The sequence below is a fragment of the Ceratotherium simum genome, chromosome 8 (genome assembly GCF_057802395.1).
Source record: "Ceratotherium simum simum isolate JZ-2026a chromosome 8, ASM5780239v1, whole genome shotgun sequence".
NCBI classification, from domain to species: Eukaryota; Metazoa; Chordata; class Mammalia; order Perissodactyla; family Rhinocerotidae; genus Ceratotherium; species Ceratotherium simum.
Window position 1 is genome coordinate 7,591,623 of NC_141907.1, and position 25,758 is coordinate 7,617,380.

Sequence of the window (25,758 nt, forward strand, 5' to 3'; positions counted from 1 at the left end):
TTTTATTGCCTTCATTTTACACGTGGGAGAAGTGCTGGCTGAGAAGTGAGGTGGCAAAGTCCCATGGCCCCAAGCACTTGCCGGGTCACGGCATCCCGACCCTGATTCCAGCGCTCCTCTCCCCGTACCACGTGCTGGGGTTCAGAGCCTCCTGATGGGGCATCCCTGGTGTACAAGTGCCACAGTCAGATGTAAGACAGGTATACATCACAGGCCACAGAGCCTGAGGCTGGGGTGACTCCATCTAACAGGGACAGGAAAGGGGCCTGGGGTCAGAGCCTGGCTTGGGCCAGAGGCTTAGCAACAGTGCCTCAGAGACCCTGGCCACTGGTGCCAGGCTGGGGCCAACCGGTCACTTCCCTGTTGTCAACAGCTGTGGCTTTTACAACACCACTGCCAGCAGGACCCTAATTAGATCTGCTTGGCATAGTGGAAAGGTCATGGTGCTGTGCACCGTGTGAGCTGGCTGAGCTTGGCAGATGCCCTAACCTCTCTCAACTCCCAGTCTCCATCTATAGACCCTACAGACAGAGACAATTAAACAAGAGAGTGTGTGTGAGTGCCTGGAGCACTGGGGGACCTTAGAAAAGGGCAGCCTTCACTGCATTATGCAATAGTTGTGCTTCCTTGGTACTGAGTTCCCATTAGTTACTGCCCTGGAAGTGGCCTTGGGGACAAGGAAAATGTCACCACCTCCCCTACCTCACCGGGGTACCACAGACCTTCATGAACACCACATGGATGTTTTCAGGATGGCTTCTTGTCCCAGCCTTTGGAGAGCCTGCTCTGAAACACCATCAGTTCTAATTTGCTCCTTGTTGGGGATGTGAGGCCAAGTGTAAAGGAATGGGTAGCACCTTTCTTAATAGTGTGTCTGGAGCCCCAAGGACTGGGGGGATGTCCTGGGATCTGTTGAATCTCCTCTCCAATTCAGGTCAAGCAATATGGAGTTCTGTTGAAGACCTACTAGGTATGGTTGTCAAGGTGATGATGATGATGATGGTAAATAATATGGTAAATAATAATAGCTTCTATTTATTGAGCTAGTGCTAACAGGCCATTCTCCTTCCATTTATTTTCTCTAACCTTTAGAACGTTCCCTGCAAGGTAGGAATAATTGTCTCCATTTTACAGATGAGGAAACTGAGGTCCAAATACATTAAATGATTTGGCCAAGCGCACACAGCTAGTAAGGGGAAGACTCATGATTCAAGTTCAGACATGAATGCTCCAGAGACTCTACTTTTTCCACCAACACCTCAGTATCTCCCAGGAGGTTATGAGCAAGGATACAAAGAAAATGTTTAGGGGAATTTATTGATAAATCATTCTGATCTGAGAGAAGTCTTTATGACAAAAATAAGTGAGGGATGAACCTCATGAGGTACAGTGGATCTGATTGGAGAGGGCACAATTGGAAAATTGCAACATGAAGTTTTTGATACTCACTGCAGCCATATTTGTAATGTAAGAGATTTGAAATAACCTAAATGTTTATCAAAAGGAAACTGGTTAAATAAATTACCATCCAGTCATATAATGGAAGACTGTCTAAGCACCTGATTTTTTAAAAAGCAGAGCTGTATGTACTTATGTGGAACAATCACTAAGACACTGTGCTGACTTCTCCATTTGCTCCACACCCAGATCCATCTCCTCCCTCCCTGCCCTGCTCTGCGCCCTGGGACCTGGTCCTCCTGGACTACATCAGTGAGGCTCCTGGTGTTTCTGGCTTCCACTGGGGTTTGACCAATGAGAGGCACCAGCAGCAGATTGGGGGCGGGAGGAGAGAGAATATAGGGTTCTGGGGTAGCCCATTCCCTCCGCAACCTCAGCTCCTGCTCGCCAGCCCATCATCTACAGCTCCACTTCTCCTTGGACTCTAGTGCCCTATTTCCTCCTCTTGCCCTTCTGGCATTAACAGCTCTCCAGTTGCGCTGTCTGAGTGGAATTCTGTTGCCTGCTGGGATCCTGACTGTGATACAGACATATTCTGAGCATTACAGACGGCACCCCCAAACAGAGTCAGCCCCCACTGACCTCCCAAGAAATTTTCCAATCAGCTTCACCATCGATGTGCCCACGAGTCCACCGATGGCGAATATGGACACGGTCACAGACCAGAGCAGAGTCAGAGTGTCCGGGTCTATTGGATGTCCGTGCCTTCTTTCCCACGACTCATTGTAAAAGGCCTTGATGTACTGAAAACAAACAACAAACCGTGTTAGTGCTTCTGTTCCATCCTGCTGCTTGAAGCCAGCCCCCAGTGCATAAATAAAACAGCTTTCATAGAGCACTCTCTTCATGCGAGGCACTTTGCTAAGTTCTATTTGAGCTTTATTTCATTGAACCTTTCTAACAAATTTGTGGATGGGCCCTATTTTTAGCTTATTTTGCAGATAGGGAAACTGAGGCTCAGAGAAACAAAGTGACTTGCTCAGTTAAGCAGCAAACTTGGGAGTCAAACTCAGACCTGACTCTGAATGTGGGATAACCATTATACCCAGGCTTCTCCAACTTTGGTGCACGGCTAATTCACATAGGAAATGGGTTAAAAATGCATGCATCCAACATAAGAGAAAATCTTTGCATCTTGGGTAGACAAAAATACAAAACACACACAAAAAAACACTAACCATAAAAGAATAACAAACAAACAAACAAGAAAAGCATTTGGATTTCACCAAAATTCAAGTGTTCTTCTCTTCAGAAGACACCATCAAAAAATGAAAAGACAAGGACCTGGCCCACAGGGCTGGCCCGGTGGCACAGTGGTTAAGTGCGCGTGCTCAGCTTCGGCGGCCTGGGGTTTGCAGGTTCGGATCCCAGGCACGCACCAACGCACCACTTGTCAAGCCATGCTGTGGCGGCGTCCCATATAAATTAGAGGAAGATGGGCATGGATGTTAGCTCAGGGCCAATCTTCCTCAAGAAAAAAAAAGGGGAGGATTGGCATCAGATGTTAGCTCAGGGCTAGTCCTCTTCACAAAAAAAAAAAAAAGAGAAGAGAAGCCACAGACTGAGCTAACATATTTGCAACACATATAACTACAAAGGACTTGTACCCACAATATATAAAGAACTCTTCAACAGGAAGACAAACAACCCAAATAAAAATGAGTGAAAGAGTTGAACAGACTCCAAAGAAAATTCAAATGATCAGTAAGCTACTGACATGATGTTCGACATCATTAGTCAACTGGGAAATGCAAATTAAAACCACAATGGGATACCCACTTCACACTCACCAGGTCTCCATTGCTGTCAATTCTGACTCAGTGGGTTTGAGATGGGGACTAGGTGATTCTGATGTGCACCAAAGACTGAGGTCATGGCACTAAGCTCCCCAAGAGAGTTTCATCCCCAAAATGTTCATAGTTACCCACTGCTACCCAATGTGGGCCCACAAATCTATCCATAGCTGGCATATGACATTGCAGAAAAATCATAGGTTCAGCTTGTACAGATTTGGGCTTGAATCCCAGCATCATGATTTGCTAACAATTTAAAACAGCCGGACCTTGGCTTCCTCATCTGCAAAATGGGAATGATGACACTGACATCTCAGCGTTGTTGTGAGGGTCAAACAAGAGCTTGGAGCAGTGCCCAGTACTTGGGTAGAGCTCTCACAATCCCCAGGAGGCTAAAATTAACAAGTCTGATAAGACCAAGTAGCGCTCAATCAGCAGTGTGTACACTCAGGTACTTATGGGGGGAGTTTAATTTGTCCAACCATCTTGGAAAACAGTTTGGCATCATCTAGTAAAGTTAAAGATGCTTCTAACCTACAATCCAGAAAAATCCATTTCTAGAAAATTCCTCTAAAAAACTCTTTCCCACTTGCCCTGGGATACATCTACTCAAATGTCCATGGTAGTGTTGCTCATTACAGCCCCAAACAGGAACCAACCCAGATGCCCACTTAGAGTAGAATGGAAAAACAAATTGTGGAATAGTTATAATATGAAACACTACAGCCACAAACATGAATGAGCTATAGCTACGTGCAAACACACATAGTAAAATCTCACAAAAAATAACATCGAACAAAAGAAGCCAGAGACAAAGGAATACAGTATAATTCCATATATAAAATTCAAAATTATGCAAAATTAACGTTTTGGGGGAATTATATAAAGATTGTAAAACTACAAAGAAAAGCAAAGAAATAATTATTTTAAATGTCGGTCAGTGGTCACCTCTGGGAGATGGGGAAAGAAAGGATCGGGAGGGGCATTTGGCCGGACCTTCTATTCTTAACCTGGATGGTGGTTACCCAGGTGCTAGATTTATAATCACTCATTAAACTTTAGGTGTGTGTGTGTGTGTGATACGTATGTGTGTATGTTATATACTCTTTTGTAAGTATCATATGTTTCACCATTTAAAAACTTAAAAAAAAAAGTAAGGTGGAAAAGTGTTCCAGGCAGAGGGAAAAGCATGTGCCAAGACTACACAGCAGAAGAAAGCTTGGCACGTCCACAGAATTGAAGTAAGCCAGTGGCCGTGGGATGGGACAAGTAAGAGAAAGAATGGGCTGCATGGAGTTGGAGGAGCAGGAAAGGGCAGGTCACATGGGGCCTGAGAGGTCATTGTAACGAGTTTGCTTGTTATTTGGATTTTTTTTAGATGCAGTAGGAAACTGTTGGAGAGATTTAAGCTAGGGGAGGACATGCTGTGGTTTGCCTTTTCAGGAGACCCCTTCAGCTTCAGAGTGGCGAGAGGATTAGAGGGCAGCTAGAGAGGAGGCTGGCACCCTGCTGGGAGCCACTCCAGCAGTCCAAGATCACAGGGGCCTGGACCAAGCAGTGGAGATGAGGGAAAGAGATGGATTTGAGACACGTTTTGAGAGTAGAATGGACAGGACTAACTGGGTGATTGGCTCCCGGTTTGGGGAGGGGGTGTGTTGGAGATGGCGCAAGAGGAACACAGCAGACGGCCAGGTTTCTGGCTTAAGCAAACAGACTGATGGTAGGAGATGAGGACAGGAGGGGTAGCACCCTCTCTCTGAGAGGTATTTATCCTCTTTCCCTTTTCTCTCTCTTTCTGGCTCCATAACTACCTTGCTCATAGTAAGGAGGGAGGCCAGAATGTACTATCAACAGCTAGAGCTATTCCTAAGGATGGTGAAGTTTCCACGCCTTCGTACACAAGACACTCTGTCTGCCAATATCCACTGATTCACTCAACAAACACGTGTTGAGTACTGGGACCTGAGCTGGACACAGAGATAAACTAGACATGGCTCAGGATCCCAAAGATCTTCTAGTCCACTGGAGCTGATAATGCATTGTATTGTTTAAGGATGCTTTTGTCTGTAAGCAACAGAATATCCCATCTCAAAATAGCTAAGCATGGGACCGGCCCCGTGGCTTAGAGGTTAAGTGCGCGCGCTCCGCTACTGGCGGCCTGGGTTCGGATCCCAGGCACACACCAACGCACCGCTTGTCCGGCCATGCTGAGGCCGCGTCCCACATACAACAACTAGAAGGATGTGCAACTATGACATACAACTATCTACTGGGGCTTTGGGGAGAAAAAGGGAAAAAAAGGAGGAGGATTGGCAATGGATGTTAGCTCAGGGTGGGTCTTCCTCACAAAAAAAAAATAGCTAAGCAACAAGGACGCTTATTAGCTTATATAAATGCAAACTCACAGGAGGGGTGATCTTCAAGGACTGTTGATCTGGTAGCTCAGTAACATGGTAAAGAATCCAGATGCTTCTTGTTGCTTCACTCTGCTACCCATAGTTCTGACCTCATCCTAAGGCTGCATCCACTCACGGTTGTAGGACGGCTCCTACTGGCAGTTTTGGCCACATGCTTTCCCATATGACTGGGGAGAGGAATCCTGGCCTCTCAGAGATCTCTTGATGTCAAGAAGAACTTTCCCAGGAGGCTCTAGAAAACCTCTCTTTATGTCCTATTGGCCATGGTTGGGGCACAGGCATCTTAACTAATCCAGTCGTTGGAGAGTGGGATGGAACCATCACCTGGACCTCTGGCCTTGAATTCCATTTCTTTATCTTCTACTCTCCACCTTAGTAAACAGCACTGCCATTCTCCAGTTTCTCAGCCAAAAACCATGAATTCATCCTTAACTCCCGCCCTTGATCCATGCCCCTCAACGAAGCCATCCTGACTCATCCCTACCCATTATAGGTTGAATTGTGTCCCCCAAATTCATATGTTAAAGTCCTAACCCCCAGGACCTCAGAATGTGACCTTATTTGGAAATAGGGTCACTGCAGATACAATTAATTAAGTTAAGATTAGGTTATATTGCAGCAGGGTGGGGCCCTAATCCAATATCACTGGTGTCCTTATAAAAAGGGGAAATTTAGATGCAGAGACTGACACTGTTATGGGTTCAACTGTGTCCTCCACTCCCCAAAATTCATATATTGGTATCCTAACCTCCAGGACCTCAGAATGTGGCCTTCTTTGGAGACAGGGTCTTTCCAGAGGTAATCAAGTTAAAATGAGGTCATTAGGATGGGCCTTAATCCAATATGACTGATGTCCGTATGAAAAGGGGAAATTTGGACACAGAGACATGCATAGAGGGAATATGATGTGAAGAGACACAGGGAAAAGACACAGAAGAAGTCAGTCATCCACAAGCCAAGGAGAGAAGCCTGGAACAGATTCTCCCTCACAGCCCTCAGAAGGACCAACCCTGCCCACACCTTGATCTGGACTTCGGGCCTCCAGAACTGTGAGAGAATAAATTCCTATTGTTTAAGCCACCGAGTCTGTGGTACTTTCTTTGGCACCTTAGCAAATTAATACTCTACCCCCCTACCTCCAAAATACTTCTCACCATGTCCACCTCTCACCCCAGTCCAAGCCACCCTCTCCTCTCTCCAGGACTGCTGTAACAGCTGACTGTCCCAACTCACCAAGGTGCTCCGTGCAGCCTCTCTGAGTGGGTACCATGCTCTCTGTCAGTGGCTGGACATTAAGCCAACACTGACTGCTTAGTTTTCATGTACTCTGGTGGCCATTTGTCATCATTTTGGCTACCCAGCATCAGAAGCCCCCTTCCCTTTTGGGAGAACTTCCTGCCTTATGAGCCCTGAGGGAAACAGAGCCCACTCATTACACAGAGGTTGAACAAACTAGACGCCTGCTCTCCCAGCATCCCCTGCAGCTAGGGAATGTACATGTGACTAAGGCTCAGCCAATCAGAGCCTGGACTTTGTGTGATGCATGTGAGGCTAAGAAATGGGGCTGGGAATTCTTCAGCAGCAGAGGGAGCTCCGGCAGAGTTGGGTTTGGGGGCAGCAGTGGTGGGAGCTGCAGCATCCACACCAGCAGTGCAGTAGATGGCAGTGGTGACTGCAGGGGACCCCACAGGACCAGCTCTGGCATGATCTGGGGTGTTACCCCAGGCTGCAGAGCTTCTGAGCCTGGCTCGCCAGCCCTCCCACCAATCCTGCCAGCTGCTCATATTTTTTCAACAACTTCTTTTTTAGCTTCAAACGAAATTGTTGTTGTTGCTTATAACTACTGAAACTCTACCAAAACATATAAATTATCTCATTTCTTCTTCACGACAACCCTTGTGGTAGAAATTCTCGTGACGGATGAGGGAACCGAGAGTTATATAACTTGCCCACGGTCACACGGCTAACACATGGTGGAGGAGGACCGTGCAGGATCTGCCTGACTTCAGAGCCCGAATGCGACAGTCCACTAACAGACTCTTCATTTCACGATGAAGGTGTGAAAGTTAAGCAGCTAAGTCCAATAGGACATTTATTGACTTAAAGGTCAACATTGATTAGGCCCTTGTTATGGGTGAGACATTCTGTCAGGCCCTGCAAGAGCAACAGTGACAACCCTCAGGAGCACAGAGTGGTGGAGGAGAAGCAGTGTGACAATTGCTAAGCCAAAGAGATGGAAGGGCCACAGGAAGGCAGGGGTACAGGATGCCCTGAGGGCTACAGCAAGTATTTACAGGGTCGAGACCCTTCCGAGAAGACGGCAGAAGGAATGAGTCCAGGACTTCAAAGGCACCCTTCCTGCCACCCAACAATCAGAAGACACCTGTGCAGAGAGGGTCATCCTTGGATGTGACCTTGGTCCCTACCGCAATCCTGCCCTGATTCAGGCAGCTGCAGTGACCTGGCTGATACCCACTCTAGAGAGCCTCTCATCACCACGCTTGCCGCAATGACCAGTTTCCTGGAATTAAAGTACAGGAACTAAAGGGATGCTGTTTGGGGGGAATTTTCTCTTTTCCTTTCCAGGCGTTCAGGAGCCTAGTGGGAAAAGAGGTGGCTTTCATACCACGCACTCCTAGGCATTGCTTTGGGAGTCTCTGCAGAGATTTCTTATTTCAGTTTTGGAGAACCGAAGCCTCGCTGCAAGTGGAGAAACCTGTAAGACTTGCAGCCTGGCCTGTGTCCCCCACAGAAACACATCTCTCAAACTTTCCCCAAAAGCTAGTTTCAAAGTGACGCCTGCAGTGGTTAAATGTTTGTCTTCTTCAGGTGTGAATTCAGCAAAGGCCTGGATGAAAGGCAGCCTGAAGGTTCGTGTGACAGCAGAAGCCAGATGACAAAGGTCGTTCAGCTAATTATTTGCATAAACATTCACTGAGTTTGAGATTCGTGGACCTAATATACATGAACACTGACTTAGAGTGCATGATACAGAACGGGTGCTTAAATGATTGTGTTTTAAATGGAGTTTCTGCTGTGTGTCAGTTAACATATATAATAAAAAAGGTAACCCAGACATCATATTTACAACATGCCATGCACTATTCTAAGACCTGGACACATGGGGCCAGCCCGGCGGCATAGCAGTTAAGTTCACACACTCTGCTTCGGTGGCCTGGGGTTTGCCGGTTCGGATCCTGGGCGCAGACCTACACACCGCTTATCAAGCCCTGCTGAGGCAGCGTCCCACATAGAAGAACTAGAAGGACATACAACTAGGATATATAACTATGTACTGGGGCTTTGGGGAGAAAATAGGGGAAAAACAAGAGGAAGATTGGCAACAGATGTTAGCTCAGGGCCAATTTTCCTTAAAAAGAAAAAGAGAAGAAAAGACCTGGACACATGTGAACTCATTTCATCCCCTCCACAACCCTCCGAGACAGGTACTATGTTTTGACTTCTCTTTGGGGCAGATGAGAAACCTGAGGCACAGAGCTGTAAGGGGATTTCCCAAGTCACACCATTCCCAAAGACTTAAACACAGGCAGGTGGGCTTCAGAGCCCATCTCTTAACCAATTGTTCTATTCCAACTCTTAGTGTAGAAAATACAAAGGCAATCATATCAATACCTTGGTTGCATGTTGAAAGGCTGGATTAGGGGAGGAGAGGAGACATGGAATGAATAATGGTTGACTGCTAAGTATGTGTCAGATGTCTGTATCCCTTGTCTCAGCTAACCTTTGCAGACATCCTGTGCAGTTTCATTAAGAGCAGAGAACTCTGGAGCTGAGAAATGCATCTGAAAGCCATACACAATCTATTGGAACTGCAGAGCCTGCCATAATGACAGTGTCTGTGCTCTCCTCCTCTTCCTGGCCACACTGCCAGGTCACATTTCTCAGTGCCTTGCATCTGGGTGGGGTCATATGACTACTTCACAGCAAAGGAGTGTGAGCAGAAGTGATGTATCACCTCCACTGAGGTATTAAGAGTTTGTGTGCCTTCTCCTCCCTCCCTTTTCTTATAGGCTGGTCATTCACAGAGGAAGCAGCAGAGCCCTCCAAAGCCCTAAGCAATGGCGGAGCCACTCAACTGAAGGAGCCTGGGTCCCTGAACGACTGCATAGGGCAGAGCACCCCTGCTCACCTGCTCTGGATGGGGACGGGAATGAGAAGTGAACTCTCATTGTGTGAAGGCACTGAGATGTAGGGGCTGCCTGTTACAGCAGCTGGGTTACCCTAACCCAGTCACCTGCCTCCCAAGCCCATGCATGGCAATCACAATGACACAAGACTTCAAGGAGGAGGGAAGACTGAGGCAAAGTCATGAACGGTGGGCAGGTTTGGAGATATGGGCCTTCAACTAGAGGTTTCCTTTTATGTTTTGGGGAACTTGTAAGACTCTATTTGAAAAAAAGTATTCTGCAATACAATATAGTTTTAAGATGGCTGTGCCAGCTAATCTTTAGGCCCATCTCATTCATGGATTCCACATTTTACTTCTCCATTGGGCCTACTTCCAAGAGGCCCATTCTTGTGTCTTTCTATCTGGCTCTACACACCCGCTTCCTTACCACCATGGGACTGGGTTCTCAACGGTTAAGGGCCCTCAGAATCCACTTTATTCAACTCTCATCTCTGCCACTTCTCTGCTGGGTGATCGTGAGTAAGTTACTTAACCTCTCTGTGCCGCAGGTTCCTCACCTGTTAAATCATTTCCCTCCTTAAAGAGTTACTAGAGGATTTACTGTGAGAATGAATATTGAGCACAGAGCCGGGAGGCTCCACAAGAAGCACACACTACAAATCAGAAGTTGGAGTGGCTGGCAGTGGTGTTGATATCATTATTTCTGATCAGTAAAATAAGGGGCCTAGACTTGTTTATTTCTGAGGTCTAGGAATCCATGGATAATTTACCACCATCTCCCCAGCCACAACTCGGGGTCCAAGCTTCTGGCAACAAATTGAACTATGCAATTGCCAGCCAGGAGAGCTGGCTTAAACCCTGCAAATGATGACAGGAAATTGCTAGACAATGGGAGGCAAACTACCCTGTAGCCTGTTTTACAATATTAATGTTCCTTACTGATTCACACAGAGCCTGTCAGAAACTCATCTAAATTTATTCTCAGGAGTGCTGTAAAATATACATAAATAGAACATTTTTGTGGAGGGGCCCAAGTACTCACACCATTCATTGCATAACAGAGCAAGTCATACCCATAGCTCCTTCGGGACATGTAAAGACTGTCCACACACCCAAACACACCGGCACAGCGAGCAAAACAGTACAGAAGTCCTTACAAACCAGGCTCTTCGGAGTCAGGACCGCAGAAGGACAAAATTCCACAAGCCCAGCAGTGCCACCTAACGTCACCTGAATACCAGAGCTAAGGCTTCCTGAGCAGAAAAAGTTAACACACCCGGCCTGAGACTGCAGTCTTCTGAAAGGCCTGCCTGTGAGGTCGGCCCTGGGCTGGTGTTGGGGAACTTGGATTTCGCGAGGGTTCCCCCCATTCCCAGAATTGATAGGAGTGGCTCCTGGAGCCTAGACTGTGCCAACAGTGTGGTTTATGCCAAACACCTGCTTTCCTTCTGGGAGTCAGGAATTGTGGGCATAACGAGCAAAAGGTGCCTATGAGACCAGCCCCTAATAAAGACCCTGAACCCTGAGTCTCTGATGAGCTTCCCTGGTGGACAACATTTCACGTGTGTTGTCACACTCATTGCTGGGGGAATTAAGCGCATCCTGTGTGACTCCACTGGGAGAGGATTCTAGAAGCTTGTGCCTGGTTTCCTCTGGACTTTGCCCCAGGTGCCTTGGCCCTTTGCTGATTTTGCTTTGTATCCTTTCACTGTAAGAAATGGCAGCCATGGGCAGGACTACACGCTGAGTCTTGTGAGTCCTCCTAGTGAATCAGCAAACCTGGAGGTGGTCTTGGGGACCCTGACATACCTCTCAGGCCCTGAGGAAAATGTCCAGCACCCATTTTGACTTGACTTGTTTATCTGCACGTTTGTGGTGGGTTTCTTCCCTGGACTGTGTGAGGCCCCTGGAGGAGTTTGGCTAACTGGGAAAGAAGCCTCTGTACTTCTGGACACCTGAGAATATTTTGCCCCACGGCTGGCTTTCAGTCTGAAAACTGAACACGATGAAAAGGATGCGCCGATTGCAAGCAATAGTCAGGCAAGTAAGACTTTCAGAGCTTTCTGGGTTTCCCCTCAACCACCTTCGCAGTGAGGGGGGGCGGCCTGGCCCTGGGGTTTAATTATATGGAACATGAAGGAGGAAAGATTCATTTTCTATTTGGCCCCAGGCAGAAGCAGAGAAGTGTGTGCCCTCCCAAATATCCTTCTTATTCTACAAAAATTAATCCTGAGCCTCTCTCCTGCTGGAACGTTCTTTCGAGAGATTGCATAGCTGTGTTTACAGGGGGACAGTGCATTCACGCAGACCTGTTATTTGCTCTGAGATGACATTTCCCACCCCTTTCAGCATGTCCTCTGGTGGGCTAGAATGAAAAAGGCGAGTGTTCTCATTACTGTTCAAATTACTTCTGGCTGCTAAAAACCAGTCTGGAGGCAGCAGAGGCTTTCAAAGGCCATCTGATCCAATCCAGTTCAGGGAGGTGGTTTTGAGCACCAATTCTGGAATGACTTATTTATAGAACAGGAGGGGCTGCTGGGAGGATTAAATGAGGGTGTGGAGTCCCTGGCATGATGCCAGCATAGAGTAGGTGCTCAATAAATCTCAGTCTCTCTCTCTCTCTCTCTCTCTCTCTCTCTCTCTCCTATGGGTCAGAAACAAAATGTTTCTAGGCCCACCAGCAGTCCCACTCCATCACGCTCCCTCCAGGTTTTCCTGACTGCTCACCTTGCTGGGCTGGCGATCTTCTGTTCCCTCTGTCTGACTGCAGCTCTCACCGGCCCCGCCCCTCTAAGCAGAGCTTCCCCAAGCCCTGATGGGGCCCTGGTCCTTTCCCCATTACGTTCAACATAGGCATTTTTTTCCCAGAGGAATCTTACGACATGAGAAAATTCTGAATCAAGGATGCAGGCTTCCCAGCTCCAATAAGCTGGGGACCACAGGGGATGGAGCAGCAGGGGTGGCACCTACAGTCTGGAACATACAGAAACCAGCACCCCAGGCCTGGAAAGGCCCCCCTTCTCCTCTCAGCTAGCAGCTCTGCCAGCTCTGATTAAAACCAAACCACACCAACCCAAACCAAACCGTGACTCACAGCTCCCAATGTAAACAAGGCACCAGCATCTTACACTAGAGAGACACTGGAAATGACCTAAGAGGCCCACATTAAGAAGATGGGAAATCCACATGAGGCAGCAATACACAGCCATTAGGAATTCTGGGGATGGGGAATTTTCAACAACATGTGAAAATGCTCACCATATAAATATTAAGCCAAAAAAAAAAAAAGGAGGATATAAAACAGCATATATGGACTCTTTTTGGAAAAAAGAGTAGATTTAGACAAAGTCTTAAAAGTGTCCTCTGGGTGGGACCGACGTTGTGACTGCCTCCATCAGACACAGGGTGCCATCCATTGGCCAAGCAGTCTTGGGTCAGTTACTCAATCCCTCTCCTCCTGGGTTCCTTTCCGTCTAGAACGGGATTATCACCACACTATCTGCCACACGGGCTGGTATACAAATGAGAGTCAGTCCCTGCCTCACAGAGGGGATTCATAGTAGTAGTTTTATTATTTAATTTGCCTATTCTGTTTGCTTTGTGTAATAGAACCCTGTTTTGCTTTTATATCTAGTGAGACAAGGTGAGGCAAAAGGAAGAGAGAAGAAAAGAGCAAGAGAGAAAGACTCCAAGATTCAAAAATCAAAGGCAGTCACATTCCACGCTTCAATTAACTAGAGACACCCCGTTTCATCAAAATAATTGCCAGTCGTTTCTGTAATGACAGGAGGCACTGGTTTCTCCTGTAATCTCAGCCCTCAGCTCTCTCCCGCCGAGATGCTGAGCCCCACCATGTCCCCCATCAACCTGACCAGGCCACTGTCTTTGACACGATCTACACTCATCATCCTCTCAGTATTCCTGAGAACAGGCCTCGGCCCACACAGGGGCAGCCCGCCACATGCCACGTGCCCCTGCATCTCTGACAGCATGGGAGCTCCCAGAACAGTTGCTAAAACTGCAGGCTGGGGTGGGATGAATCAAAGGACCAGCACCCACTCGCTCCCGGGTCCTCTGTTTGCTGGCTCATTAGACGCTGACCAGCAACTAACATCTGAGGCTAACGGGGGTGGCTCTTTTCCTGCAGAGAGATCATAATTCAAGCCTTTATCACCATTTGTTTACCTGCCCATAGGGAAGGATTAGGGAGGGGAAAATGATGGAATATTCCATTTCTGCTGGGAAATTCATGGGGAGTCAAATGAATTGTTCTGCTGAAGCCCTGGGTTTAAATACTAACACCAACGGGGTGAGATTCTGCCTCTCCTCCTAAGGGAAGACCAAAGGTCACTAACTCAGAAATCACTGGAAAGGTGAGTAATTCATTATAAAAGCCAAACCACTCGCTGTTATTTTTGTGGATGCTAGTTTTGCTTCAATTAAGTCTGAATTTATACGGGGTAGGAGTGGAGTGAAATGTTAGACCCCAAAGCAAAGTTCTTATCCATTCACTCCTTCTCACTCCCCCATTCTCTCATTCACTAATTCATTTAACAAATGTGTTTTAGTGTTTTTACGTTTTGAACATACATTTGTATAATATACATTGCATAGATACAATATACAGTTGTATAATTAAGAGTTTGGCTGGCCTTTCTCCCTGGTTCTTGGAAGGTAGCCTCTAAGCCCTTGGGATTTCCTGAGTGATTGCATTGTCTTTATTCATGTGGGGGCCTTTCAGAACCCACCTGATAGTTTATGCAAATGAGATAACTCAGGTTGGGGAGCAGCCACGCTAGAAAGACCAACCACGTGGTCAGAGGGTTGGGGCTTGAGCCACGTGATATTAGCCCGACCTCCAAGGAGGGGAGGGGACTGGAGATGGATCTGATCAGTCATGCCTACGTAATGAAACCTCAATAATAACTCTGGATGCCAAAGCTCGGGTGAGCTTCCCTTGTGGACAGCACTCTGTGTATTTCTACACATCATATGCTGGGAGGGCGATGCATCCTGACTCCCTGCAAAGCCATCACCAGAAGTTTCGTGTGTGGAACTCCCCAGACCCCACCCTATGTGTCTCTTCTTTTGCCTGGTCCTGATTTGTATCTTTCTCGCAAGAATAAAACTGTAACTGCAAGTATAGTACTTTCCTGAGTTCTGCGAGTTGTTCTAGCAAATTATCAAAACTGAGGGGGGTAGTGGGAACCCCTAAATCTGTAACCAGTTGGTCAGAGTTGTGGGCAGCCCTGGGATCCCCGAGGTTGCTTGCAGCTGGTGTCTGAAGGGCGGGCCATCTCGAGAGGACTGTGCTCTTAACCTGTGAATCTTGCCCATTTCCGGGTAGTCGGCGTCTGGTCATCGCAAACCTTTGCACCAGGCACTCTGCTGGGCGCCAGGGAAAGAGAATGACCTAGAATGTTTATAATGACACTGACCTGTAGAATCCTGTCTGCTGTACTTCTGCTAAACCTCCGAGCACTTGCCTGCACTACAGGCCAGGAACTGGGCAAACAGCGCCAGGTGTTCACTCTCCATCCTTGGACTCAGCCCTAAATTCTCCCTCCCACTCACCTTCTGTCTGTTTTCCCAGACAGCATTCTCTGTTTGCTTCCTAATTTTTATTTTCCCTCATGCCTCCTATTCAACACACTCATTTAGCTCAACTTTGGTCCTTCTTGGTGACTCTTCTTAATGTCCAGCCCAGCAGTCATCCTGCTGGAGGCTGGCCGCACTCTCAGGCCCCTTGCAGTGTGCCAGCGGCTCATCCTGCAGCCTCAGGTACCGCATCCAGGCCCACACTCCTCACCAGATGCTCCTGGTGATTGGTTGGCCCGAGCCCCCTCCCCTTTGGCACCAGCCTTGTCTTTGTGGGTCCCCTTTGCACTGGAGCCTGGCCTCCGTATTTTCCACTTGGGCTCGGGCCTTACATTTCCTTAGAACACTGCTTCCAGAATCTTCCTATAGACTCTTTGGACAACACCCAGGAGCAGGAGGAGTTTTGACTCATGCTCTGTGCTGACACATCACCTCAGGCAAGCTGCATCAGCCCTGCCTCCCAAGGACTGGCATCCCCCTCGGCTCCCAGAGAACAGCGCTGGGACCCCAGAAACCCCCACCAGCCTGTGATGTCTCCACCAGCCCTCGCCGGCCCCTCAGGTGGGAGCCAGACGCTGAGGGCCCTCAAGCATCAAGGGGACCTCTCCCAGCACAACTCTGGCAGCCTTGGATTATTGAAGCAGCACTAACGAAGCAGATCCCAGGCAAGCACCATTCTCCTACTAAAGGTCAAGGCTTCACACGGCATAAATCTAAGGCCATTTGCCAGATTTTGGATTAGTATCTTTAGCCTGCATTCACGACTGCTTAAAAATTCAAGCAATTATCATGTTAGATTTGATTGGTATGTAAATTAGCCCTGGATTTTGCACAGCCTTTTACAAGGACATCAGAATGCTTTAGATAGATAGATAAGTAGGTAGGTAGAGAGGTAGGCAGATAGATAGAAAGAACTAGACCAATTAGAATTAGTCATTAGAAACAGAAAAGACAAAGGCTTAGACACACAGCAATAAATGGACAAAAGAGAGAAAAATATTGGGAAACATAATACTTGTAGGAAAATTCACCACTTATGGATTAATTGTTCATAATGCCAGCCAGCTCTCTGCCAGGAGTTCCTAAGGGCACCAGGTGTCTACAGGAGCCTCATCCCTTTCCTAGAACCTTTAGGCAGAGATTAGCCAACAATGAGTGCTTGTTTTTGTAAATAAAGTTTTATTGGAACACAGTCTCGCCCATTCATTTACATACTGTTTATGGCTGCACTCTCACTACAAACACAGAACTGAGTAGTTGGGACAAAGACCTTATGGTTTGCAAAGCCAAAAATCTATAAAAGCTCTAGCAGATCAGCTTGTTGGAACAGAAAGAAGGTATACTTTAGAACTAGGCGGACCTGAGTTCAAGTCCCCACCTGTGTGAATGTGGTAGAGGCAGCACTAGAATTGTCACACAGGACAGACTCACAGCTGGCAATTCGGTTGCGGGCAAGGAGGCCTAAGGGACTTGCCTTGGAACTGCATTTGCACACAAAGAACTTTTTAAATAATCTTAAATTTATCCATTTACTCATTCAGCAAATATTTACTATAAATCCTTACTGGGTGCCAGACCCTGTTCTAGGTGCCACAGAAGCAAGAAAACCATGAAGTCCATGTCTTCATGGGGCTTAAATTCTAAAATAGGGGGAAAGATAGACAAGAAGCAAATACATATATAATATCTCAGGTGGTGTTAAACACTATAGAGAGAAATAAATTAGGATGAGGGGCTACAGGGTGATGGAGAGGCACTATTTTGGATGGGCTGGTCAGGGAAGACCTCTCCGAGGAGGGGACAGTTGAGCATAGGCCAGAAGGAATTGAAGGAGAGAGCATACGACTGTCTGGGGAAGAGCATTCCAGGCAGAGGGAACAGCAAGTGTGAAGGCCCTGGGGTGCCAGTGTGCGGCGTGTGTTTGAGGAGCAGCAGTGGGGAGAGGGGGGTCGTATGGATGGAAACAAGGGAGCAAGGGGGAAAGAGCTGGCGATGAGAGCAGCACGGTCACTAGGCGCCAGACGCCCTGGGCTTGTAGGCCATAGCAGTGCGGGATGTTTTCTAGGGGTGATGGGTGGCCGTGGAGGGTTTTGAGCAGAGGCACAATACAATCTGCCTTCATTTGTAAAGATCCCTCTGTCCTTCGGGTGGAAAATAAACCATAGGAACCAGAGTGGAAACAGGGAAACGAGATAGAAGACCCTGCCGTGGGCTAGGCTAGAGCCTGACTTGGGGGTAGCTGCTGGGGTTGTGGTCATAGTGATCAGGGCACCGCCACAGCACAGAGACCCCGAAGTTTCAATGGTTAAAGACAATAAAGAGGGGCTGGCCCTGTGGCGTAGCGGTTAAGTGCACGCTCTACACTGCTGGCGGCCATGCTGTGGCGGCGTCCCATATAAAGTGGAGGAAGATGGGCACGGATGTTAGCCTAGGGCCAGTCTTCCTCAGCAAAAAGAGGAGGATTGGCATGGATGTTACCTCAGGGTTGATCTTCCTCACACACACACACACACTAAAATTAATTAATTAATTAATTAAAAAAAAAAGACAATAAAGATTTCTTTCCAGCTCATGCAACGCCTAGTGCATGTCAGACAGTTCTCTGCCATCTTGTACTTATGCCATCTGGGGGAATAAAGACCTGAAGAACCTTCCGGAATGTCTTCAAGGGCCAGGCCTCAAGTGGCTTATAATTACTTCAGCTCACATCCCATCAGCCAAAGTTGGTTGAGGACCCTGTGGAGACGCACGAGACCCATGGGTGTTCTCCTCCAAATGGGGCATGATACATGGTCAGATTCCAGGCGGTCTTTGAAAGCAGGGTGGATAGGATGTACACTCATTTAGGGCGACTGTGTTGAGGAGAAACCAGTGGAAATTTAAGGAGTGGGTGCTAAAGGGCCCCCCATCCCACCCCAGGAACTTGGACACATTAACCTCCCGGGGTCTCAGTTTCCTCATCTATGAAAGGGGGTTAGTTACGGCTCCCTTGCAGGATTATAACGAGGATTAAATCTGATGCCCTACAAACTATCCCAGACATGGGCAAGCACAGTCTATGCCTATAGGTGGGAGTTACTTTCACTATCGGCATTCCAGAAATTTTTCCAAATATCTGAGGAGAGAGAAGCACCGTTGTGAGGTTGTGGCTAGGTGGCAGCCAGGGCTAATATCAGCCGCTGCGTGAAGTTCCGGCTCACCAAATGGTAAGCAGCCACAGTCTACAGTCCCTCTGTGCTCCCCCCACCACCTGGACCCCAATGATCCCACCACTCAAGAGGGCCCTGTGTCACTGCTAAACCAGCGTCCCTTCCCATGGGTCGGTGTCCACCTGTGACTTATTTTCATCAGCACCCCCTGGTGGCAGCCTCTGTCTGCCATCTCTTCCCAGTCTCCTGCACCCTGGGGCTGCCTCGCTCACCCATCCGTGCCTACTACAAGGAGAAGAGAATTCTGAGTGCTGGCTGGACACGGGGCTGAGTTCCTCCAACATCAGGCCTCCTTTATTTCTCACGGCCACTTCACGAAGGGCTTGTCACTACCCATCTGCAGAGGCGCCTGTGTCGTGGGGCTGAGGCAGTTTCCACCCTGGGAGGGCTCCCCGGGCTGAGCCTTGGCCCTCGGCCCTCCTCCAGTGCTCACAGGATGGGTGGTGCTGGCTCACACTCCTGTTCTGACCCCCAAGACCCTCCTTGAGCTGGCCCTGGATCCCTTGCTCAGCCTCCTGCTGCTCCACACTTTGGACTCCACACTCCAGACACCCCATCTCTTCACTGCTCCCAGAAAGCCCCTTGCTCTCTCTCAAGCCCCAGTCAGGGCCCCTGGCCTTCCCAGTGAAATAAAGTCCTTCCACAGGCCTGTGTTTACATCTCTGCACAACATGTCTTGGGCGTCTGTCATTGCTGCTGGTCTGGGGGCACCTTGAGGACAGGGACACGTTGTTCAACTTCCCACCCCAGCACCTAACCACACGACACAAGCAAGGGGAATGCACAGCGCAGGCCGCTGAGGGTTTGCTGACTGTTTACCCCTCTCTGTTTCTAGTAGCAACATGAGTCAAATACAAAATATTAGGGCCTGTGACACACCTTTAGGCCGAGCACGAAACAGGGCGACAGGACCCCAAGTCTACTTCAAAACTTACCACAAAGCTCCAGTAATCAAGACAGTGTGGTGCTCGTGAAAGGACAGATGACTAGATCAATAGAACAGAAGAGAGAGCCCAGAAATAGACCCCCATAGATACAGTCAACTGATCGTTACCAAAAGTGCCAAGGCAACGCAATGGAGCAAAGACGGTCTTTTAAACAAATGGTGCTGGAACAATAGACATCCGCATGCAAAAAAAAGAGAGTGCAAGAGAGAATCCAGACTCAGATCTTACACCCTTCACAAAAATTAACTCAAAATGGATCACAGACATAAATGCAAAACAAAATAAAAATCCTAAAAGATAACACAGGAGAAAATCTAGATGGCCTTGGGTATCTTTTTAGATATAATACTAAAGGCATGATCTATAAAAGAAATAATTGATAAGCTGGACTTCATTAAAATTAAAAACTTTTGCCCTGTGAAAGACAATGTCAAGAGAATGAGAAGACAAGCCACAGACTGGGAGAAAATATTTGCAAAAGACACATCTCATAAAGGACTGTTATCCGAAATATACAAAGAACTTTTAAAACTCAACAATAAGAACATGAACAATCTGATTAAAAAATGGGTAAAAGACCTAACAGACACCTCATCACAGAAGATCTATAGATGGTAAGGAAGCATATGAAAAGATATTCAACATCATGTGTCTACAGGGAAAGGCAAATTAAAATGACATTGAGATATCACTACACACTATTAGAATGTCCAAAATCCAAAACGCTGACAACATCAACTGTTGGTGAGGATGTGGAGCGACAAGAACTCTGGTACAGCCACTTAGGAAGACAGTTTCTTACAAAACTAAATCTTCTTCCCATATGACACAGCAATCGTGCTCCTTGGTATTCACCCAAATGAATTGAAAACTTACGTCCACACAAAAACCTGCACATGGATGTTTACAGAAACTTTATTCATAATTGCCAAAATGTAGATGCACTCATGATGTCCTTCCTTCAGTAGGTGAGTGGCTAAGTAAACTGCGGCACATCCAGACAATGGAATATTATTCAGTGCTAAAAAGAAATGAGCTTTCAAGCCATGAAAAGACCTGGAGGGGGTCGGCCCCGTGGCTTAGCAGTTAAGTGCGCGCGTTCCACTGCTGGCGGCCCGGGTTCGGATCCCGGGCGTGCACCGACGCACCGCTTCTCCGGCCATGCTGAGGCCGAGTCCCACATACAGCAACTAGAGGGATGTGCAGCTATGACATACAACTATCTACTGGGGCTTTGGGGGGAAAAAAATAAAATAAATAAAATCTTTAAAAAAAAAAAAAGACCTGGAGGAACCTTAAATGTATACTACTAAGTGAAAGAAGCCAATCTGAAAAGGCCACATATTACATGATTCCAACTATGTGACATTCTGGAAAAGGCAAAACTATGGAGACAATAAAGAGATCGGTGGTTTCCAGGGGTTGTGGGCAGGGAGGGATGAATAGGCAGAGCAGAGGATTTCTAGGGCAGTGAAACTAATTTGGAAGATACTACAGTGGTGGATACATGTCTTTATACATTTGTGAAAACTCACAGAACACACAACACCAGAGTGAACCTTGATGTTAGCTGTGGACTTTGGGTGATAACAGTGTCCCAAGGTAGGTTCATGATTACCACAAGAATACCACTCTGGTGCAGGATGTTGATAGTGGGGGAGGCTGTGCATGTGTGAGGGCAAGGGGTATATGGGCATTTTCTGTACTTTCTGCTCAGTTTTGCCGTGAACTGCTCTAAAAAACTAAAGTTTATTAATTTAAAAACATTCTTTGAATGAATGAATGACAGAATTGCTCCTTCCTCGTGTTCCCACAGTCACTGCTTGACTATTACTTTTCCACCCATTTCATTCTATCCCAGGTTCAAGTTTTTCATGTCTCTTTGCTCCACAAGTCATAGGTTCTCCACCCTCTGCTGGAGGTTCTGCAGAACTTTCCAGATGAAGCAGAAGTCCAAATGTCCAATCCTCCTTTAAAGACAAGTGTGGACAAATCAGACCCCATCTCAGGATGATATGACAATGACAAAATCAAAGCCGTTGGTTGCTGCACGAGTTCAGAGAAGCCACCTATGCCCCCCGGTTTTCAAACTGTTTTTAGCATCAGAATCAATTTTTCAGATGAACTTACACAGAACTCCAAAACATAGAAGAGTTAACAGAGTAAAATAACAGGGCTGTCCTGGCACAAATAGAGTCTGGACCCTGAGGCACCTCTGAAAATCCCAGGGCTCCTGGGGACCTTTGAGACCCACAGGTCCAGCCTCCCCTGCGTTTTGCACACAGGGATGCTGGGCCCCCACACCAGGAAACGCCTGAAAAGCATCCAGGAAGGTCCACAGCCTGGCTTCTGTCGACTTTTTAGCTCCTGCCCTATGCTCCCCAAAACACGTCCTGTGCCCCAGCCACATCATACCTGCATTCCTGCAAAGGTTTCACAACTCAGGCCTCCGTGCTGACGACGCAGAATCACCTCCTCCAGGAACTCTTCCCTCACACGCCCCATCCACCCTACCCCACGGGCGGAGGTAGGTCAGGCAGAAGCAGCAGCCCCAGCAATGGGTAACACCTAAACCTAAGGGCCTAGGTACACGCGAACCAAACCTTCCTCTGCAAACCAGCAGAGCGATGTTAGCAAGGCCTGGGGAATTGCACCTAATGACCCGATTCCAGACCAAAGCCAACAATGGATCTTAACCAAGTGACCTTTAGCCGTAATTAAAATCCCTAAGTACAGAAAGAACAAATCAAGAAAACGTTTCCATGCATCAGGTCCCTCAGTGGCTCCTCAGACTCCGTGCTCCTTGGCCTAGAATAAGACCGTCAGGATAGGCCCCTGGGACCTCCTCTGCCTACACTGTCCCAGGACTCCCACACTCCAGCCATAAGGAAGTGACCCCCCACATTGCCATCACCGTCTGTTTCTGTATCTCCCACCACCCCCCACCTCGAGGGTGTGGGCTGGTCTCATTCTTTCTGTCCCGCCTCTCTCCCGTGTCCAGCAAAGGTCTGGCCCAGAAGCGGCCTGCGAAGGTGCAGAATCGGGTACCATCTCGGGCCAGACGGTAGCACCTGAAGTTTTCCGCGTCGCCACCGCGCCCTCTGCCGGGCGCATCCGGCGGCCGCGGGGCACTCACCGGAGTGGGGGCGTTCACCACCGAGAGGTTGTACCCGTAGAGGAAGGAGGAGCCAAAGGCGCCCACGAGAGAGGCCACGAGGAGCGAGCAGGACCAGTCCTGGGAAAGGAGAGGACAGCGCATCAGACTCGGCACTCAGGCGCAGAGCCAGGGCCCCGCAGCACGCATCTGGACCGTCCCCTTGGCTGGGGAGGCCGTCCCAGGAATTCCCAGGGCAAGGATGGAGGTTTCTCGAGCCAGCCAGCGGACGGGGTTCCCTTCCCGGTCCGCCTGCGCAGGCGTGCGCCCCGGGCGAGTGGTGACAGCCCGCGGAGGTCAGTGTGCCTCCGTCGGCAGCCTCACCACTGGCCTCGTCGCCCGGCTGTGCGCGGATCCGTGAAACGCAGACTTGACGTCCTTAGCAGGTGCTCTGTAAGCTGCTGCACACTCTCATTATAGCTGAGTGTGCCCAGTTTCGGACCCACATAGGAGCAAAAAGCAAAGCTCGACTACATTGCCAGCAGTAGCAGCTGACATTTATTAAGAGCTACAGGCCAGGCATTGTTCTAAGCACTTTCTGAGTGTTACCTCATGGAATCATCATATCAGTACTATTTTATCCCGATTTTACAGGTGAGGAAACAGAGGCACAGAGCTGTCCCTGGTGCTGTCTCGGATAGGGGCCGGAGCCCAGGTGGGCTGGCTCCAGCGCTTGGGTAATCACCACTGCACCACACTGCCTCTTCACCTGGAAGCAGTGTCCTGAGGCTGCTGAAGGGGTCTGAGGCTGCTGATAGATACACACACACACACATACACACAGAGAGGCTCACACACACCCATGAAGGCCCTGTTCTCAGCTAAGGTGTCAATCTACAGGCCAGTATGAGCACCTCTGGGCAAGGACCTACAGGCAGAGAGATATAGGACTTGGCCCGGAGAACAAGGCATTTACCTCCATGTAATCCTGCCCCACGGCTCCATCCAAGGATGGCCACAGCCACAACTGGACCAGGAGCAGAAACACTGGGCCCCTTGGCAAAGGCTGACCAGCTGGCAGGAGCTGGAGGCAGGAAGGGCTGCCATCCTAGGCTGGCCAGGGACATGTGGGCCAGTCTCCAGATAGAGGGGACCCAGTGCTCTTGGAAGGCGCTTTCTTTCTCTGCCATCATTTAATGCATGTGTGTGTGTGTGTGTGTGTGTGTGCGTGTTCTAGGTACCAGGCCCTAACAGAGCTCTGAGGGTACAGCAGTAAACAGGACAGATGAGGTCCACAGGACAGATGAGGTCCACAGCTCAGGGAGGGGTAGCGGGACCCAACAGCCAACCCCTGCTCTACCCAGCTCGGTAGCCTCCTCTAGCACGGGCTCCATGCCAGACGGCTCCACCACGCAGCTGTGGGAGCCTGACAGTGTCTTGACATTCTGGGTCTCAGCTCATGCAGCTGTGAAATAGGATCTAAATAACAGCACCGGCTGCATAGGTTGTCGAGCAGTCGGTATGTCACTGGATGAGGACGTTCAGAGACTTGTGTGCCCATAGGGAATGTTCAGAAAGCCTGCTTACTCTTTTTATTTTCTCTCTCCACTCCCTCTGCCCCGCCATACAGAATGGCTCTTGCCCAAGTTATGTGCCAAGATCTCTCCTGACATGGCCCGTGTGGCTACATCTACCTGAAATCCTGCCTTCTAGAGATTTTCGTTACCTAAGACCCATAGCCAGCACCTCCTCCTCTGAAAGTCTCCATAAAGGCACCTCCTCATTTTTACGTTTATCCCTTTGATTCAATTCCGTCTGACCTCCAGCTCTGCCCCTTACAACTGTGTAACCTGGGGCCAGTTACACAGCTGCCCTGTGACTCAGTGCCCTCATCTGTAAAATGGGGATGATAATAGACCCCACCTTGTAGCATATTATGCAGAAGAAAGGAGTTAAAGCAGGTAAGGTCCTCACCTGTCCTGCGGTAGGTGCCCCTGAGAGTCAGCAGCAGAGGCTGGGAAAGTGGGTGGTAGTTTTGAGGGCGGGACTCTTCCTTGCAGGCAGTGAGCCTGCTGCATAGGAGGTGCTGGGTAGATGCTGGTGATCGGATGAGGTGAGAGGGAGGATTTATAGGCCACAGGGATGGACATTACCAGGTGTGAGGCCAGAATATTTTTCTGCACTAAGAGGAGCTTGAACTGAATGGGATTCATTCACAGGAACAGAATCACATTTTGGACAGAACGCCCGTTCTCCATCGCCTTTTGTCCTCAAACTCACCTCTGGGTCTCTGCCCCCCGGGGGGCAGAGAAGAGCAGGTGGGAGCCTTCTCCCTGGAGCCCCCTGCCCCTGCCTGTGCCCACCACCTCTCACCTCCAGCCCCAGGAGAAGAGGGTGCCCGCTGGTGGGGGCAGGCAGGGAGGAAGGGGACACTGCCCAGCATGTGCGAGGCAGTTCTCTGCTGTGGCCTCAGTACATGAGCACAGCCATGCTGCCAGAATATGCTGTCGGCCCCAGGAAACTGCGGCTTGAGAGGTGGAGCACCTCAGCCCAGGTCACAGGGACCAGGACGCCAGGAGTCACCCACAGCCCTCCCTGACCAAAGCCGCAGCTTTTCAGGTACAGAGGCTGGTGACTATATTTACCTTTCTTCTGCTCCCACCCGGCGTCCCGCTCGTCAGGCGGGCACCCTAGGGAGGCCCCGGGTGGCTCGGGCCACATGTGAGGGGAGCCACGCTTGGTTGCTGGGAATCCATGCTCTCTTTCCTGACGACTGCCCCGCTGGCCTTCCCGGCTGGTGGCCAGGCCCCCGCAGGGCCTCCAGGCCAGACTCCTCCAGAGCATCTCCCTGAGGGCGGGAGGATCCCAACAGGAAATGTGGCAGTTTTCTCTCGTCTGAATGGGAAGTTGGGCAGTGTTTTCTGTTTTGCTTTCTTTGCCCTGTTTCCAGGTCGTAACAGCAACTGGAGTCTTAAAGGGAAACTTGTCTTCTCGGGAATCACCAGCTGGGCTGTGGATTTTTCATTTGGCATCTTTTTAATTTCCCTCTTAACAAAGCCGCCGTGCAGGGAGTGGAGCGACTGGCCGGAACC

The 25,758-nt window shown here is 48.9% G+C and overlaps 1 protein-coding gene across 3 annotated transcripts in view; it reads right to left on the reverse strand.

Annotated features, from left to right (window-relative positions):
* SLC2A9 (solute carrier family 2 member 9) overlaps window positions 1-25,758 on the reverse strand; it is a 255,749-nt gene that overhangs the window by 186,817 nt on the left and 43,174 nt on the right. For 2 of the 3 annotated variants that reach the window (XM_087434920.1, XM_004432273.3), the window contains exons 4-5: window positions 22,709-22,807; window positions 2,041-2,201 (exon numbers count right to left, since the gene is read on the reverse strand). In XM_087434920.1, the coding sequence (XP_087291046.1) occupies window positions 2,041-2,201; window positions 22,709-22,807 (260 nt within the window). The remainder of the gene's footprint in view (window positions 1-2,040; window positions 2,202-22,708; window positions 22,808-25,758) is intronic. The other variant, XM_087434919.1, reaches the window with a different exon arrangement.